Here is a 16,967-nt window from a genome sequence, read left to right on the forward strand (position 1 = left end):
AGCTTCCAAGAAGAGTTGGCATCAAACCCTGAGTCTGATAATTGGGTTCTGAAACTGGGATGGCTACCAGGGGAAGCATGGCATCTGTTGGAGAGCTATCACCAGACAGCAAGTGGGTAGGATGAAGGCATTCCCCCTCCCCGTTTCTCTCCTGCTTGCCTGTTGTGGTGCTGAGCAACGCGGAGCCTTTGACAAAGAGGACAGCTTGAGAAGGAGGGAGGAAGGCAGAAACTGGGAGAAGACAGAGCACTCAAAGGAGGATTGCCAAGCTGAGGATTAAAGCTAAGGGGAGGATGTGCGATATCTCTGAGAGGGGCTGCAGGACGTCGGTCAATCTGGACTCACAAACTCTATTTATTTTCCTTCTGAGCACCTATTAAAAGAGATATATCAGGGGCAACAGGCAGCAAGACTGTCCCGACATGTAAGTCTTTCCATCTCTTATTGATCTTCTTTTTCTTATTTGGTATGAGTAACTGGAGCTCTCAGTGGCCAAACACGCTGAAGAGGTAGGATAGATGGCTTTGGATCTGTAATAGGTTTCCAGTGCGATGAGAAAACAGGAGCTTGCAGGCAGTGCTTGCGGGCACTGGTGAGTGAGTTGTCCAAATGGCCATGGAAGAGAATTAGATTCTTTACTGGATGGGTTGAGCATCCCTTCAACCTGTAGACTAAATACAGTTTTCAGGTATACTGTTATAGCACTGTGTGATTCTACTAATGCTCCTGGGAGCAGAATTTGATCTTCTGACAGTTCATATGTTTGGTTCTTACCTTGCTTTGGTATTGGAAATGCTTATGAAGCATGCTCTTTACTGACTTGATTCCCTGATGTGTACTTACAAAAACGTATTTAAATATACTGTTTTAAAAGCCTGCTGCAGACACATCTAGTCACCCTTTAAAATTAGCACTTCTCTGAAAAGTGAGCTGCTGGGTACGTTTTACATCTTTGCTGTAGCTACTGGTGTCAATCTCTGGCAAAGCTGAAATAATGTTTGGATATTCCTTCTACAGAAACAAACAAACAAATAGAAAAAAAGTATAAAAAATTATTCAGAATGGAAACTGAGATGTTGTACCAAAATGGAAAGTTTATGAAGACCTCTTAAAACCAGTGGGACATGCTTGCTAACACGAGTGTCAGTGCCTGGGGTTAAGGGTAACTCACTAGCAAATGAAAAACTTTTTGGGTCTCTATTACTGATGGGAAAGTRAAACATTTCGTATCTCCAAAGCTGTCCACCCCAAAGTTTCATCCTGACCAGCGACCTGTGGGTGTAGAACCTAATTTTAATTCAGAACAAGCCGAGAGTGATGCTTAACCCCCAGCTCAGAAACAGCAGARTTAGACAGCTCAAATACCTTGCAGTCAGACATAACATCTTGTGAGCTCAGAACCTGGAAAGCACTGTTGCTTCAAGCATGCCACAGCACAGGGGAGGAACCGCTGCAAGAAATGCAACCGCATCGCAACATGTCTGTCTGCAGGCATATCTCCGGGCATGACCACACATGACAGCAGTGAGAGTTTACATAGAGTTTATTACTGCTTTTGTAGCCCAGATTAAATACTTGAACATACGAGGATGTACAAGGTGTGAAATGTGATCACCTACAAAGACCAGAGGAAACCAGTACAGCAGCAACCATGACTGCCTGTAAGGCAAAGCTTACATTTTTTCCTGTGTCCAACAGGGAACTGAAATAGTCTGAACTAAAGCAGGGATTAGAGTTTGTGAATCACAGATTTCTAAGCCTTCACTAGTAGYTGAAGTTAAGAAACTGCACCCAGAATTAAAACAGGGAGAGGAAGCAAAAGAGAAGGGGGACAGGGAGATTTATCTTCTCATCCTCTGAGACATGTCCACTTTCAAGACCCTTGGTGAACAAGCAGCAGCAGGATATCAAACTGCAAGAGGATCCAGCCTCACACCAGTGACGGTATTGGAGAATATGCATTTCAAAAAGCCTTTGATGAAAGAAGGTTGTGCTAGTATGTCCACTCTCTGCACTACCTTCAGCATTTTCATGCCATACAGTTGTACCCGTGCTCTGTAGATAAAATTTTTATATGAAGGTGATATTTATGTTGCCCTGACCCTCTGCTTACCTTTATTTCAGGCTCCAATTAGGGCTGCAATCACAATATTGTCCTAAACATGAAAGGGAATTGGAGGAGCCAAGACTGCTGCTACTTTCCTTGTCTTGCAGTCATGGTGCCTGGCTCTGTTCCCATCACAGTGACATTGGCCATTAGTGACATGTCATCTGCCCTGACAACCTTGGTATTAAGTGGGCACAAGAAGGGATAAGAAAATGCACCTGTGGTTTTGCAGAATGCTTTCAGCTGCACCTAGCCTAAATGTAGCATTACCCAGCCTAATGCACTTTCAGTTGGCATCCTACTTCACCTTTTTTTCTAGAAATTTACTTACCTGTTTCCACCAAATAAACAGGTTCACCTCCACTCTCTGCATAGTAAGCTGTACCTGAGTCACAGTATGCAAAGTACACACAGTCACAAACCTGAGCCATCTGGAATACACCAGTGTATATTTATATAGTCCTGCTCACTGTAGTAGACTTCAACATTTGTACTTATGTGCTACAATTTTCTTTATGTGACCACTTCTGCAGAAGTTCATGGAGCCAAGATAAAACTACATTGCTTTCTGCAACTCACACAGTCATGACCCAGGAGAAAAACRGACCTCTCACTTCTTAAGTATCACMAARTAAGCCTGGTATCAGGCTGATGCCACTTTCTAGCACACAATGCTTTTGGCAAATCCAGTAAAGAATCTTGTTCATGGCAGCTGGGCCCCTGAAGAGCTATGGAAGAACCCTTGGGCTGAAGGTGAGATATTTTCTGAGACAGAGGAAATTCTCAGCTCTTTGATGATGCCTACCAATCACCACAACGGTCATCGAACAAACAGTATCAGTGTGAGAAAACTTAAGCGCTGGGATTTTTTTATGGCATCCAAATGTCGTTACCTCCAGCATATTCCCACTTGTTTTTTCTGCAARCATCACCAGTTGTGAGCCAGCCTGCCGCGCAATGCCAGTGAAGGCAAGAGATTGAAGTCTTTTTGGAAGTGAAACATGATGCATTTGTTGGAGGAAAGAGTCACTGGACAGCATCTTTCCCTTTTTAGTGGCATCCATAAAACCACACTGACAGGACAGTCTGGGAAGACACAGACTTGGAGCCACCTCCCAGAAACARTTAGAAAAAGAGAAAGGACAGTTAGGTGTAGAATACAGGTTTGCGAAGCACGCGCACCACATTGTACGTGTTCAGCCCTGGTGCATCAAAACCAGGGGACAAGCCTTTGCGATCGAATGGATAAAAATTAAAAAGTTGCCCATCTTGAGTCTCCAAAGAGATAGAGGCAGAGCCCAGGTGAAGAACACATGGGAACTCCTTGTCGAAAACAACCTGGAAGAYTCGATCTTCCAAATGGTGGAGCTTGATTGTCCGGTACTTTTCAGGGATCAGCTCCTCAACATGAGGCCCAAACTGCTGCATGACCAACACCCCACCAGGTCCAACTTTGATCTCATAGAAAGTCAGGTTGGAATAGGTGTAGTACCCAACATAAGGGACTGAGCTTGGAGGAGGAATCAAGCTTTTCTCTGCCTCTCTGAATGCCTTCTCCATGGCAGGAATGAGATACTCATACGTCTGAGTCACAATGTCTCTCCCTTGTGGCCGAGGCCCTGCCATCAGCACAATGAAGCTCAGACGGAGTTTGGGGATAAGGGAGAAAGTCGCTGAATAACCGTCGAGGTCGCCGTCCTTCCTAATGACATCGTAGCCCAATTGCTCATTAATCTCCCAGGGTGTGCCGGTCTTGTTAGCAAAATATTCAGTGGAGCACTTAAACAGAGGGGTCAGCATGGTCTTCACAGTGTCAGGCTCTAGGAGGCGACGGTGATAGGTGCCTAAGAAGACCATCGCCAGCTTGGCAAGGTCAGCAGCTGTGGAGTACATCTGGCCAGAAGGCCTGTACCAGCCGAGGTCGTAGAGAGGGGCTGGCTGCCGGCTGCTGTAGAAGCCCACAGCCATCTGTGAGCGGACTGGTGGTGTGATGTCGAAGCCGGTGTCCTCCATGCCCAAGCGGTCCAGGATGTTCTCCGAGATCCAGCGCTGGTATTGGCCCTCCGCTGCGTGGTTGGCCAGCACGTGCGCCATTAGTGAGAAGGCTAAATTGCTGTAATGRCACCTGAAAGGAGGAGGAATATATCTGCATCAGCCTTACGCGGTGCAGGTACAACTACACGCTCTCCCCTCTGGGGAAAGATTGTCGTTTATCAGATCATGTGCTAGAGAGAAAGAAGGGATGAAAGAGGGATGGAGAAAAAGTAACAGCGCTTTTACCCAGATTTGTTGGTAAGTTGAGAAAGAATGAGAAATTTCTTAACTGGAACATCAGCAGAGCTATTTAACCTCTACTTACAGAGAGAGAGCTAGAGACAAAAAAAACTCAAAAAAATGGCAAAACCTRCGTATTTGCATATCCTGACTTATTGTTTATAATTGTTTAACAAAGAGTGTGTTTATTCTTTTCAAGAGCAGAGCTGAGAGGTACAGATGCTTACCTTAAAGGTCTCAAAATCCCAGGTAAGCCTCTTTGGAGATTTAACATGGTACAAACTCTTAAGCACCTAAGCTACCATAAGGTGGTAAAAGCACTTAAAAAGCACTTAAAAGCCTGCAAGGCAGCATCCAGCAATGTTAAGTTGCTAAGGACACCAAAGTGCTTGAATCTTTAACATCCATAAAGTGCTTTAAATCTCTACACTTGACTGAAGTTTAATGACATAAAGRTAAGAATGGACACATTCTTTTCAAAGATACTTTCAAAATTCATGATGCTTTCAATCTTATTTCTTCTTCTGACTTGTGTGAAGCCACTAACTATTTAGATCATAAATTTGGTACTAGCTCAACTGCTTCCAACCCATCTGGCTGAATAAAAGTATCTCRAATATATGTATTTTTTCACCCCAGGCAAGAATACGTATTGGATCTAAAAGTTAATATCTAAAATTGGGCTGAAGTTCAACATTCCAAGAAAAATATTTTAAAATTTCCATAGCAATGAATGAAAGTTTCCTTTAGGAAGAATGAGCTGCTGGCATGTAAAGTGCATCTAAGAACAGGGAGACAGAGCTAAAACTCTCACCTCAGAGCTAATCAACACCTTGAGTCATAAGGAGTTCAAAAACTGTGAGTGGATGTCCTGTATCTTACTGATGAACCTGATGTAAATACTCAGCTAGTCAATGCTTCTGTCTGGAATGAAAGCCTTGTTAAATCTTTTAAGGAGCATCTACTCCTACTTTCCACACGGCATTAGACAGAAATTTGTACAACAGTTCCATAATAAAGCCATTAATTTCTTTTCACTGAAGCTCCCCTTAGGAAGGACCATTTGTCATGAAGACTCCAAGTGTGGCTAATGTCCAGGGAGAAGAAAGCGATCCCAGACCAAAAGCCCACAAATCAGTACATCTGACCTGGTCCCTGGGTCAGCAACTAATACATCATCTTTCAGGAGAGCTAGGGCATCTTGCGTGTTGCCTTTCCACAGCAGACTGGTAGATCGCAGCCTCCTGGGTAGACCTGTGCCATGGAGAAGAAAAGTTCAAATAACTTGAGACAAATCCGGCCCAGGAAGCATCGAGCATGGTGAAGAGTGAGCAAAAAAAGAAGATTCAGTGGCAAGATGGAAACAATCATGATAAACACATATACACATGGCAAATGTGGTACAGGGATCAGCTTGTACCAAACTCAGGCCAAACTGAGTCAGAGGCCACTGAATCTGCATAATGTAACTCCTACCCCGGCACCAACTGCAGAYTGTTGCATTTTGGTAAAAGTGTCTTGATGAACAACCAAACCATGACCATCCCCAAGCACGTTTAGGAAGGGAAGAGCACAGTAGGTGCTCAGGAGATTGCTGTCCTTATTCCCATGTGGCTGTATTCCCTTGCCTTCAAAGGGGTGAAACAGCCCCCGTGTACAAATGTTTGTTCTTTACCCCTCTCTGCATGAGACTTGAACTTCTCTGACCCATTCCAGGCTTGGCCCGAAGTATTTTTAGCTTTTTTTTTTTTCGGTATTATCAAAGTTTCTTCAGTTTTTGAATGTGGAAACATTGAAAGAAGTTCTTTTGACTTTTAATTCTACTACTCCGAAATTCACTAAAAACTTTGTGCTGGGACTTTTTAAAATGCCACAGCTCCTTCGGCTTTCACCGAGTTACAAGAATTCGGTGGGTTTGTGGCTCACTAAGTGCAGAACCTCGGCTACATCAGGAATTAAATCCTCCTTGCAGCTGACAGCTGACTTTGATTTGCAGGTTAGGAGAAAATCAGGAAGGATACATGACAGAAAAATGACTTGCCATCACCTGCTCAGTGAGCRTGTGCTAAATCTTGGCAAAGCCGAATTAAGCCCTATTCTACTCCAGCAGCAGCACATGTTTTTCCCAGTTGGTCTGACCTTGGGATTTGAACAGGAACCAGAGCAGATTTCTACTTCTGGTCTGGGGTTACTTGTGCAGCTTAATGACCAGGTAAGAGACACTGAGCATCTTCCAGGAGACACTGGGCTTCTTCGCTTCACACTTGCTACAGTGGCAGCAAAGGAAATGCCACCCCACCTGGAAAATTCACCCAGCTCCATGCCACCAGTGCAGTGTCTCTCTTGAGGTTCACTGAAAGGCTCCAGAAATGGTAAACCAGGGAATGCGTGAGCATAACAGAAAATCCAAGTCATTGATTTGTGCTTCATGGGCTGCTAATTAATGTGACAAGCATGCTGTTACTAATTTACAATAGAATCTCATACTGTCATTCATACACATTTGAAAATCAGAAACTTAACAGTCTGGAATGTCATTCTAGCAACGTACACATCAAGTGTTGGGGAGAAAACTGTTTGGACAGACTGTTTTTTGCAATATGTGATGTAAAAAAGCCCAGATAATGTGGATATATAATAGACCATTTTTTACTGGAAGAGTTTAAGATGAAAAACTTTTTACAGTATCCTCCTAGTGTTCACCCATCCTCAAAGGTCTGGCAGAAACAATTTACCATTACAAATGTCTGGTCCTAATAATATATTGGAGCCGAAAAGCAACCTTCTGATGGCCAGGAGCTAAAGCTGTCTCTYGGGCTCTTGGTTAGCTTCAGGTGAGGCTCTGCTTGCTCCTGAGGTACCGGACTTTACATTCTGTTTTGAACTGAGGTCCTAATTTGGGGTGTTTGTTGCAGTTTTGGGGAGAAGGTGCTGCAGGGTCTAGTCAAAACKCTGCACCAGATCTCAGCACACTTTGGCCAGTGAATTCTGGGATCTCCGAGTTGAGTATTAGTAGCTGTATATCCAAAAGAGGTTGCGGATCTCCACAGTCCTGTGAGCTCTTTCTACATTAGCATCAGARTTACCCACTTACAATAGTAGCAGGAGATTAAGAGTCCTCCGTCAGCAAGTACAAAGCTATTTATAGCTCAGGAATCCCAGATCAGGGACCACATTGTCAGTTAAATTTAGCTCAGAAATTGAGGTCTATCTGTTCAAAGAAAAGGCAGTTTGGTGACACTTTGACCCTTCACCCTGCATCTCAGAAAAATAAGAGCACTCTAGGCTGGAGTGCAAAAGCTGTTGTGCAATTTGAGCTTGCTGTCAGGTCGTGCTATGGTGTTGAAAGAAATATATATTCACCCTTTCCGAGGGAAACAGTTCCCCAGCCAACTGTGCACCTTTCCAGCCCCTTTCCCGAGCTGGAAAGGTGCCTGGAGAGGAGTTTCCTTTTAGCACCTGATGAAGCTGCTGACAGTTTTCCCCCAAGGATCCTGCCTGAAAGCGGGAAAGTGCAAAGGTGCAGAGTCTGAGTTGGGAACTGGCTTCTGCAAAGGCCCTTTTTTTTTTTTTTTTTTTAAATCCCTGGTAAATGATCTGTTCTCTCTGTGGCCTTTTTCAAAAGACAGAGCGATGTGCAGAGAGCAATCGGGTAGCAGTGTCGTCTCACCTGAGAGCTGGCTGGCCATTCTGCGCAAGGTAACGGGCGACGGCTTAAGCGGCATCGAGCCTTTTTCCAAAAAAGTCAGCCCATCTGCTGTGTATCTCTGTTCTGACTCCTTGAGCTTTCCCAGAGGGTTTTTAATAACAAAGCTCTGGGCGTAGCGTTCCAAAGGGTCATCCAGGGATGTGACTTTCCCTTCCTCCCACAGCTTGTACAACATAATGGTGGGAAAGATCTTGGAAACGCTGGCAATTCTGTTACGGAACAAAGATTTACAGAAATTCAGCATTAAGCAACCCATGAACCAAGATGACGGGTGCTCAGTAGATCAGATCACCTAAGTGCCCAACTATCTGGAACTCGAGGAGCAACACCTCTGCTAATTCAGTACGTAGGGTCTAAAAAGCAGGAAAACAGTTTGAATTACTGTCCTTAATTCTATCCTTCATGGACGCAGCCCTCAGTATCTTCTCTGTAGTGCAGTGGACTACCAAACGTTTTCAATCCGATTAATTTTATAAGCTAATGATTTTTGTCAATTTTTGCTTAGTAAATACTGTAAAAAGATGAAAAKGGAATTATTAGAATTTTAAGATCAAAACACAATTAAACGTTTGCATTTCACATTCAGACTGGATATTGGATTTCTTGAGAATACATTAAGATTTGGAAAAGGTCTTCTGGAAGAAAATGCAYGTATTCCTGCTTGCAGGGACTGTGGCACGATATAGAGGAAAAAAACAGCGCATCACAGCTGCTGAAACTTTCCAAAATTGTTTATTCTGAGGATAACATTTGATAGTCATATTGAAGCCCATATGTTGYAAATTTATCAAACTTATAAATCACTAAAAACATGTTTTTAAAGAAAGTAAATACAAAGCAAACATTCAGCTTGCTTTATAGATACACRGATCAAGCATACACAAATCGTTGTTTATTTGTAATATGCATTCAGGGCTTGATTGTGTCTTCATATAAAAAATAAAGGCCGATATATCCTTGACTTCACCAGGGGAATGAATAAGCCTAGAGGTCTAGTTTGCATTCTCAGAAAATACTCCTCCAAATTGCTTTTTTTTTTTCGCTARCATGAACTGGTGCCAAAAGACTGTCCTCACTGTTCACAAAGTCTGTGCTAAGTTTCGGTCTTTCCATTTGTGCCCCAGCCTCTTCAAAACCTGGTGATTTCCCTGTGTGAGGAGCAACGGGACCACTCCTCCTGGATTTTCACTGGTATTCAAATTTAAAATAAAGTCAGATCAAGTTAAAAAAAAATAAATCTCAAAATAAACAACTCATTAAGCCATGGGTGAATGGTAACTTAGGGACTAGCTGCAGCATCGTCTCACGAAGAGTCAGTGTGACCCAGGAGAGGTTTCTGCAGGGGTGGGAGAAAGTGGGGCTTGTGACAGCGGCTCTGTCCCTAGACAGCAGGTCTCCAACACACGCGACTGCTGTTACCTGCCTGCGGGATGTCTGTCTCACCTGTAAATAGTGTACTCGTTGGGCACCACTGAGAAGGGGTCTGAACCATTCTTCTTCCCAAAGTTGCCTGTCCAGAGTACAGTATCATTGTAGATAACTATGGCAGACACGGCAGGGAGACCAGAGCTATGAATCCTTTGGCGCAGCATCATATCCACCTGGAAAAGGACAGGAAATGACAAATCATCAGTGTTGAGGTTGGTGCTTGCTGCCTTCCCCACCCCGGTTTTCAAAGCGTTGGTCTCATTAGTGAATTCACATCCCCAGCCCTGGGGGAGTCAGTACCACTGTCGCTTACGTGACCGGAAAGGAAATGGAAAAATGGCCTAATAGTCAGTGTTGTAGTCTGAAAATTAGGAGGAACAGGCTCAGTTTATCTATCCCTGCTTCCCATTTTGGCAATGAGCAAAACCCTTAGGCATGCTAGGGTCCAGGGCTGCCACATGTAATTAGGTCTTGGCCCCTGCAACAGAGTAACTCTGGCTAGATGAGCTTTGATGCTTGTAGGACAGAGGAAGGACCACAGGTGAGTCACTTGCTGTCTATATGGACGATCCAATCCCTGGCTGTTCTGTACTAGGAAAGGAGCCTCCTTTCACTCTTTCTTTTTTCATTTGTGAGTGAAAGGGTTTCAGAAAGAACTGCAATTTTTGCAGACTGCAATCCAGCAGATGTGTTGCAGCAAGCATGCTGACAAACCAAGACCCCTGCAAGCTACAGGCAGTTCCAGTGTGCTGGCTGGTACTGACGGGAGATGGATGCTGAGCTGCTGAGAGACAGTGCTGAGAGGCTTAAGCTCCATTAAGCATAGATTTCAGGTACTTCAAGAAACTTTTCTGTGTGTTCAGGTGTCCATAGGCTTAGGCAGAACCTGAGGTGATCTAAAAATGCACTTTGTAGGGGCTGGTGCCTAAGCTCCCTTCAAATATTTATCTCTATGTACTACTCTTCAGGTTCTCTGGGCCTTATTCCCATCTGTAAAATAGGACTAGTTTTACCAGCCTGCTTCAAAGGAGTTTACAAAATGCTTGGATACTTCAGTTTTGAGGAACATAAGGGGGGTTAGATGTTCCTCTGATGGACACTGTTCTGCACATTTTTTCTACCTCTGACTAATTCCAATTGTGTAACAAAATGCTCTCCTGCAAAACCCCCACAGACAGTGACAGAGACTTCATAAAAATGAATGTGAARTGATAGCAATTGAAAATAAATGTAGACAAAGTACTGTGCATGGGGGAAAACAGCCCTAACTTCACATAGACATGGTGATGGGCAGTGAGCTGACCATTAGCACTCAGGAACAAGACCTTGGGGCTGTGATGGATGGTCCTATGAAAACATTTGCTCAATGTCCAGTGGCAGGCAAAAAGGTAAACTAAATAATAGGGATTATCAGGCAAGTAGCAGAGAATGAAACAGAAAACTCCATTTTATCATTGTATAAATCCTTGATTCACTTGCATATTGAATGCTGTCTACAGTTCTCATTCCCCACATCTCTGCAAGGGTACACTAAAGCTGGAAAAGATTCAAAGAAGAGTGAAAAAGAGTGATCAAAGACAAGGGATGGCTTCCCTATTATGAAGGAATAGTTAAGATAGGACTTTATAGCCTGGAAAAGAGACGAAGGAGAGGGTATAGGATATGATAGGGGTCTCCAAACTCGAGTGTCCTGGCAGAGTATGGCTGTTCTTATAGCCCATCCAGTCAAGACAAGACTACAATATTTCCTCATTGCATATAACCAGTACTAAAATTTCAAAGATGGTCTATTATGTTGAGGAAAAGGTCTTTTTTTGATATAGATGCAGGTTCTGTTGCCTTACTTTCCCTTCTCTCCCTCTTTTCTGAAGTTAGCTCCAAGTAACTTTCTAATTTTTGATTGTTAGCATGTGAGAAAGCCAGTAAAGTAATAAAATAAGGAAGCAGTGGTCACTGATGAGGGGAGCTATTGGATCATCTGCTTTCCAGGATAGGAAGGAGAAGGTGTCAGGACCAAGAAGAGCTGTCATTTTATACAGAAGTATGCTCACCAGACCTCCTGATGGACAAGTAATGCTGTTTGTTCATTAAGCTTTGGATCAAATAACTGCATATTAGCTGGTATGTGCAGTGGAGGAGTTTTATACCTCTATTTCTAGATTCGCTGGTTCTCCACCTGCTCTACACCTCATCTTCTTCCCTAGAGATGTTCAGCTGCAAAATACATATCCTCACCTTTACACCTTCAGAACAGCAAAATTATGAACCGTGTTTCCCTTCATTTCTGTCCCCTCACAGACCTTCTCCAGTGCATCCTTCAGAATGGGGATGGGGTGGTCCAGTGGTACTGGTTCAGGATAGCGAGGACACATCTGCACGGCTTCTGCTCTCGCTTCCATCACAGATGGGCCTGGGAAACATTTCAGAGATGGCACAGGTTACTGGAAAAGACACACTCCCAAGCTTTAACCACATCCGGCAGTCGCTGCTAGTTTTTTTGCTCACGTTCTCCAAAGCTGAAGGAGATTTCTGCATAGTCACTTAGAGGATATTGGATTGTCTCTACCCAACAAAATACAGGAGTTGAAYTAGACTCTCTAATGTTCATTCCAACATGATATAGCACATGAATTAGGCTCCATCGACTCTGCAGCCTGGAAGAATGAGGGACTGGAATGGCAGGAAATGTTGAGGGCACCTGCCAGTGGGTTTAGACCTGGTGGRAGTGCCCTGCCCAGATGTAGCAGAGGGTCTGAGTTTGAATTCAGGAGGCCATGGATGTCCCATACTGTGACCTCAGGAACTGTCAGTGCCATTTGAAAGTTAATGCTATAAAAAAAAGTTTTGACTACAAACACAGCACAAGTGGAATGCAGAAATCAAATTTTTTTCAGAATATGGTATAGATACATCTTGAATTTTTGGTGCAAGCAAAAATCTTTCATTTTGCTAAGAAATGGGAACCTTTCCACTTAGGTTCACTATTTTCCCATCTGATTGCAAGGTGTTCAAAAGCACAGCTCCGCTGTTTTATACGATATAATCAAAATGCTTGTGATTTCTCTTTTCTCTTACCCATTGGGCTTGAAGCATTAGAAATAGAGCTCAGAAAAGAAATGGCATTACACAGCCTTTGCGCTGAATGAGGACAAACCCAAAAGATCCTACAGGCAGCCTTTGACATTCTGTGATAAAAATATAGGATCTGAAATCTTTTTAGACAATATTAGTCKATTGGTTTATTATCGGCACCTTCACTGTGGATTTTATACCACCTTTGGGGTTCTTAAAACTCTTATCCACTTAAACTGTTTATGTTCCATCCTTGCACACACATTGCCTTTGTGTCTGTCCACTGGGTTTACAACAGTCAACATAAAAGAATTTTAGTGTGAACTAGGCACTTGAGCTGGCTCAAAGATCTAACATCAGGGGAAAAAAGTAAATCCATGAGCTAAACAACATGGTAAGCTGTAAAACTGAATCAGTTCTAAAGTGGGATGACTTTTATACCTGGATGCCAAAGAAAAAGATAGAAAATGTGAAATAAAATTGCCCATCAAGGGATGGTCTGGTCAAGGGATGAACGAATTAATTGAGGTTAAAGTGTGCTGGCAAATCCATCCACRAGCTAGCAGGACTGAAGATATTCCCTGCCCCTTCCTCCTCCCACGCTCAACTTTCTTTTGAGTGTGAGATCACTCTGGACCCTGGCAGAATTTTGTGGCACCCTGTCAACTCTATATTCATCTTTTCTGTATCCTTGCATCAACCAGCAAGTGGTAAATTCATGTGTTGTAGACTCTTTGAAGAAAAAAAAATGGCCACATGGGTAAAGAAAGGTGTGCATTGGGCTCACAAGCTTCTCTGCCAAGCCATGGGAAAGTTTAAAGCTTCTTACTTACTGGGCTCCACCTTGGGGAGGCTATACTGCCAGAGGAAGCAGCCTGTCATGGCAACAGAAAGCAGGAAGAAGAAGATGACGAAGACGTGAATCCACTTCACTTCCATAACAGAGAGCTTGAGGAGGCCTCGGCTGCTGGATGCTTGCTGTAAGCAGAATACATATGATCTTAGAAGGAATAACAGAGCGAGAAACTGCCYCTCATGCATACCAGCTGGGTGAAAGAAACACACTAAATCAGASAATGCAGGTACTAGAGGGAAAGGGACTAATTCCAGAACTCTTGAASCACAAGAGCCCGGCATATCACACCAAGTTGCAACACCTGGAACCAGAGACRACTTCTTGTCTTTTAATGAAGTTTGCAAGATGTTATTCTCCCCACCTGTTTGGTTGTCACAGAAGAACACCAGCTGTCCAGCTGCTGAGAGCTTGACTTCCCCATAACCTACAGGTGAACCTCATCAACCCMGGCTGGCAGGATTCTTCCTTATAGCTCTCATTTCTTTCCCATCTCAATTATCATGACTTATTCCTGGATATCCTTTCCAGCCCCCATTTCCAGAGTCCAGTATCTGTTCATGGAGGCTACCAGCCAGATTGTCTGAGTAGATGCAGCTTTTATAGACAAAATGATAGAGTTTTTCACCATGCACTGCCTTTACCTTCCTAATTTGTCCCTGTAATTCCTATTATATCATGTACCATCTGTAAGCTTGGCATTTACAGAAGTAATGTTTTGAAAACTGGCTAATATTCTGGGTTTGTGCAGCTCTCCACCCTGGAGACCAACCAGGTTGGTGATACCACCATATAAACGTAAAGAATAACAAGGAACAGACGGCAAACGATTAGGTGTCTAAGCACGAGCTCTGCTCTTCCACTGACTATAGGAGGTCAGTAGGGTGCTTTTGAAAGTTTAGCAATTAACGTTACAAAACATATGGCCTGCCATTTGCATCCAGTATTGTCCATATTCCAAAGCTGTTTCAGGTTGTCTAGACTCATTTGTAGTATAGACAGACTAAAATACTCCCTTTAGATTTCCACGTAGCACTTTTCTCTGAATTCAGATATAGGATGGTTCATGTTAGAGCTTCTGCAAGCAACTGAGCCTTATTTAACAACAAGGAATCCTGCGAAGCTACTTCCAGACTTGCAGATGGCTTTCTGGCAGTGAAAAAGGATCCAGTGGGGGAATCTGGCTCCYGCAAAAAACTGATTTGAAATTTTACTTTCTAAATGAGAACAGAATTATGTCGCATATGGTTCGAAAAACCATTTAGTCTGTTCAAACATTCCCACAAAATTYCTAAACATGCAACTTACTCTAGGCTCTTCCATAACATCATCAAGCCTTCAAGGATGGCTAAAAACCACACAGGTGCCTGTTGACCACCTGAGCCTGCTAGAGCAGATACACAGTCCATCAAGACACACAGTCTATCAGACCAAATGACCTCTGTTACTTGCCGGGGGATGCCTGTTTGATACTGAAAAGAGCTTGGCTTAGATATACACAGTCTTATATAGTGCCTTAGTAGGCAGGAACCCTCTATCACAGTAAGGTCTCTCCCACCAAACCAGAGTCCCAGCTATTTTTCTGCCTCTTTCCTTACCTCATTGAGAAACCCTAATTCCTGCATCTCAAAGAGAAAGGTGAAGGGAAGAAATTTTCTGGTACAAGCTTTACTTCATGAACGCCACACTTCCCAGACCACTAACCAGTGACCCAAAGATACAGACACCAAACTCTTCTCATTCTTTAGTCCAAATTTCCCATCCCCTCCTGCGGATGGTGAGTGTCCCAAACACCTGGTTTGTTCTCTGACCCRTAATCCAGTGCCACCATGGCAATGATATGAAACTAGAGATATAGACCTCTGTTCTACTCACTGGGCACCACATAGGCAGAAGTCTAGCTCTGGCTGCGAGMAATATTCTTTATGCTGAGGAGATGAACTGACTGAACATCCTGGGGGGCAGGCAAACAGATGGATATCTACAAATAGACTCCTCACATTTCCCATTCCAATACTTGTTTGAACTCACCTTCCTTTCAGCTGGCTTCTCCATCTCATGCATGTTATTCAGTGACCATCACTGCTRATAGCATAAACACAACATAGCAGGGGGGAGGGTGTACCAAGCACTTGGACACAGTCAGATGATGCAAACACGTGCAGGAACAAGCACACTCAGCTTCCCATTAGAAGCAATCCCAGGGTGAGTTACCTACACACTTTGTTTTTTCCCCTGATCTTTGGYAATTTAGAATGAGGAGAAGGAATGGGGGTTTCACATAGACCGTGATCTTCCCACCCTCCCCACGATCATCTAGGCAGAGTACCACAGACACTACGAGCTGCTCCATCAGTGGTACATCTTAGCAGAGGTTCGGGAGAGCAGGAAATATTCCTGGGCCCCTGCGCATACCATCGCCAGAAGCCGTCTCAATCACAGAGGCTGTTGTCAGGCATTTCAGCGTGCGTGTGCCGTGCCAAATCCACACCGGCTGATTTCAAGCGCGGTAAGGGGGGAGCAGAACGCCTTGCCATGCTCCTGAACGCAGCTGCTCGTCATGGGCTCCTCTGGCCGAAGCGGCCTTTCCTCTTCAGCTGCCTGTTGGTTCTGCTCAGGGATTCCCTGTCCACTGGACCCAGTCGAGGCTTTCAGAAAGTGCTGCAGATCTCCTCTGGGTGAGGAGATTAAGTGACAGGGACAGAGTGGTATTTGCTCTCTGGAAAGTGCCTGAGAGATTGAACGTTAATTCTCTCTAATGCTTCCCTGCCATGCGTGTGAATCACAGCTGAAACCATCGGGGCTTCGTGATCTATTTATAGCAGCTTCATCTCCTCCTGACATTTGAACAGGAGGCGATTAACTCATGAGATGGACAGCCCCCGTGTGCCTCCAGCTGGCAGCCCCTGGGCAGGCTGGGCTGATCACGGGGAGGAGAGATGGAGCAGCTTATGGCAGGAGCTTGGGCACGGTCTGGGCTTAATCCTGAACAGCCTCCTGGAGTTCCCCTGTGCTGATAGACAGGGTTGTCAGCTAACAGGCTCACTAGATGTAGTCAGGGCTGGTGTTCTCCTTCCTATTAACTGCTGGAGACTCCGAGGAAAAGTGGAGGGCTGTGATTTGCACAAGAATAGCCTTACCCGTAGCTGTAACCCATCCATGGCTGCTCAGGAGTCTCTTCTCACCCCCTGTGCTTCTAATYGCCACAGACGAAAAATGGATAAATCCCTGTGATAAAGGAGAAGGAAAGGTTAGTGTAGGAAGGAAAATAGARTCAAAGCAAGGAAGGGGAAGCCCAGACAGAAAGGCAGGAAGGTTTTTATTAACTCAGAGCAATAAAGCTCAACTCAGATCAGCTGAGCAGTGGAGGAGGGRCAGATTTTGGATGGGGAGAAAAGCTAGAGCTAAAGGTCAGTCCCCAGCAGGACTTCCCTCTTTATCTGGTTTGGCGAGACCTTGTTTTTGTGGCAGAGGCTGGACCCAAGCTCTGTGACTTGCCAGGACCCACCTTCACCCCACTTCCC

At 44.2% G+C, this 16,967-nt stretch overlaps 1 protein-coding gene across 1 annotated transcript; it reads right to left on the bottom strand.

The window, feature by feature from the left end:
• Positions 1-1,525: 1,525 nt before the first annotated feature.
• On the bottom strand, positions 1,526-16,622 carry LACTBL1 (lactamase beta like 1). The gene is made up of 7 exons (XM_085305238.1): positions 16,584-16,622; positions 13,424-13,568; positions 11,819-11,928; positions 9,534-9,691; positions 8,052-8,299; positions 5,530-5,635; positions 1,526-4,232 (listed from the first exon to the last, which is right to left on the bottom strand). Exons 1-7 carry the CDS (start codon positions 16,602-16,604, stop codon positions 3,254-3,256), a joined length of 1,767 nt encoding a protein of 588 aa, XP_085161364.1. The 5' UTR covers positions 16,605-16,622; the 3' UTR covers positions 1,526-3,253.
• Between the last annotated feature and the right edge of the window lie 345 nt (positions 16,623-16,967).

The sequence above is a fragment of the Rhea americana genome, unplaced genomic scaffold (genome assembly GCF_003343005.1).
Source record: "Rhea americana isolate MKP2758 unplaced genomic scaffold, rheAme1 scaffold_217, whole genome shotgun sequence".
Classification (NCBI taxonomy): Eukaryota; Metazoa; Chordata; class Aves; order Rheiformes; family Rheidae; genus Rhea; species Rhea americana.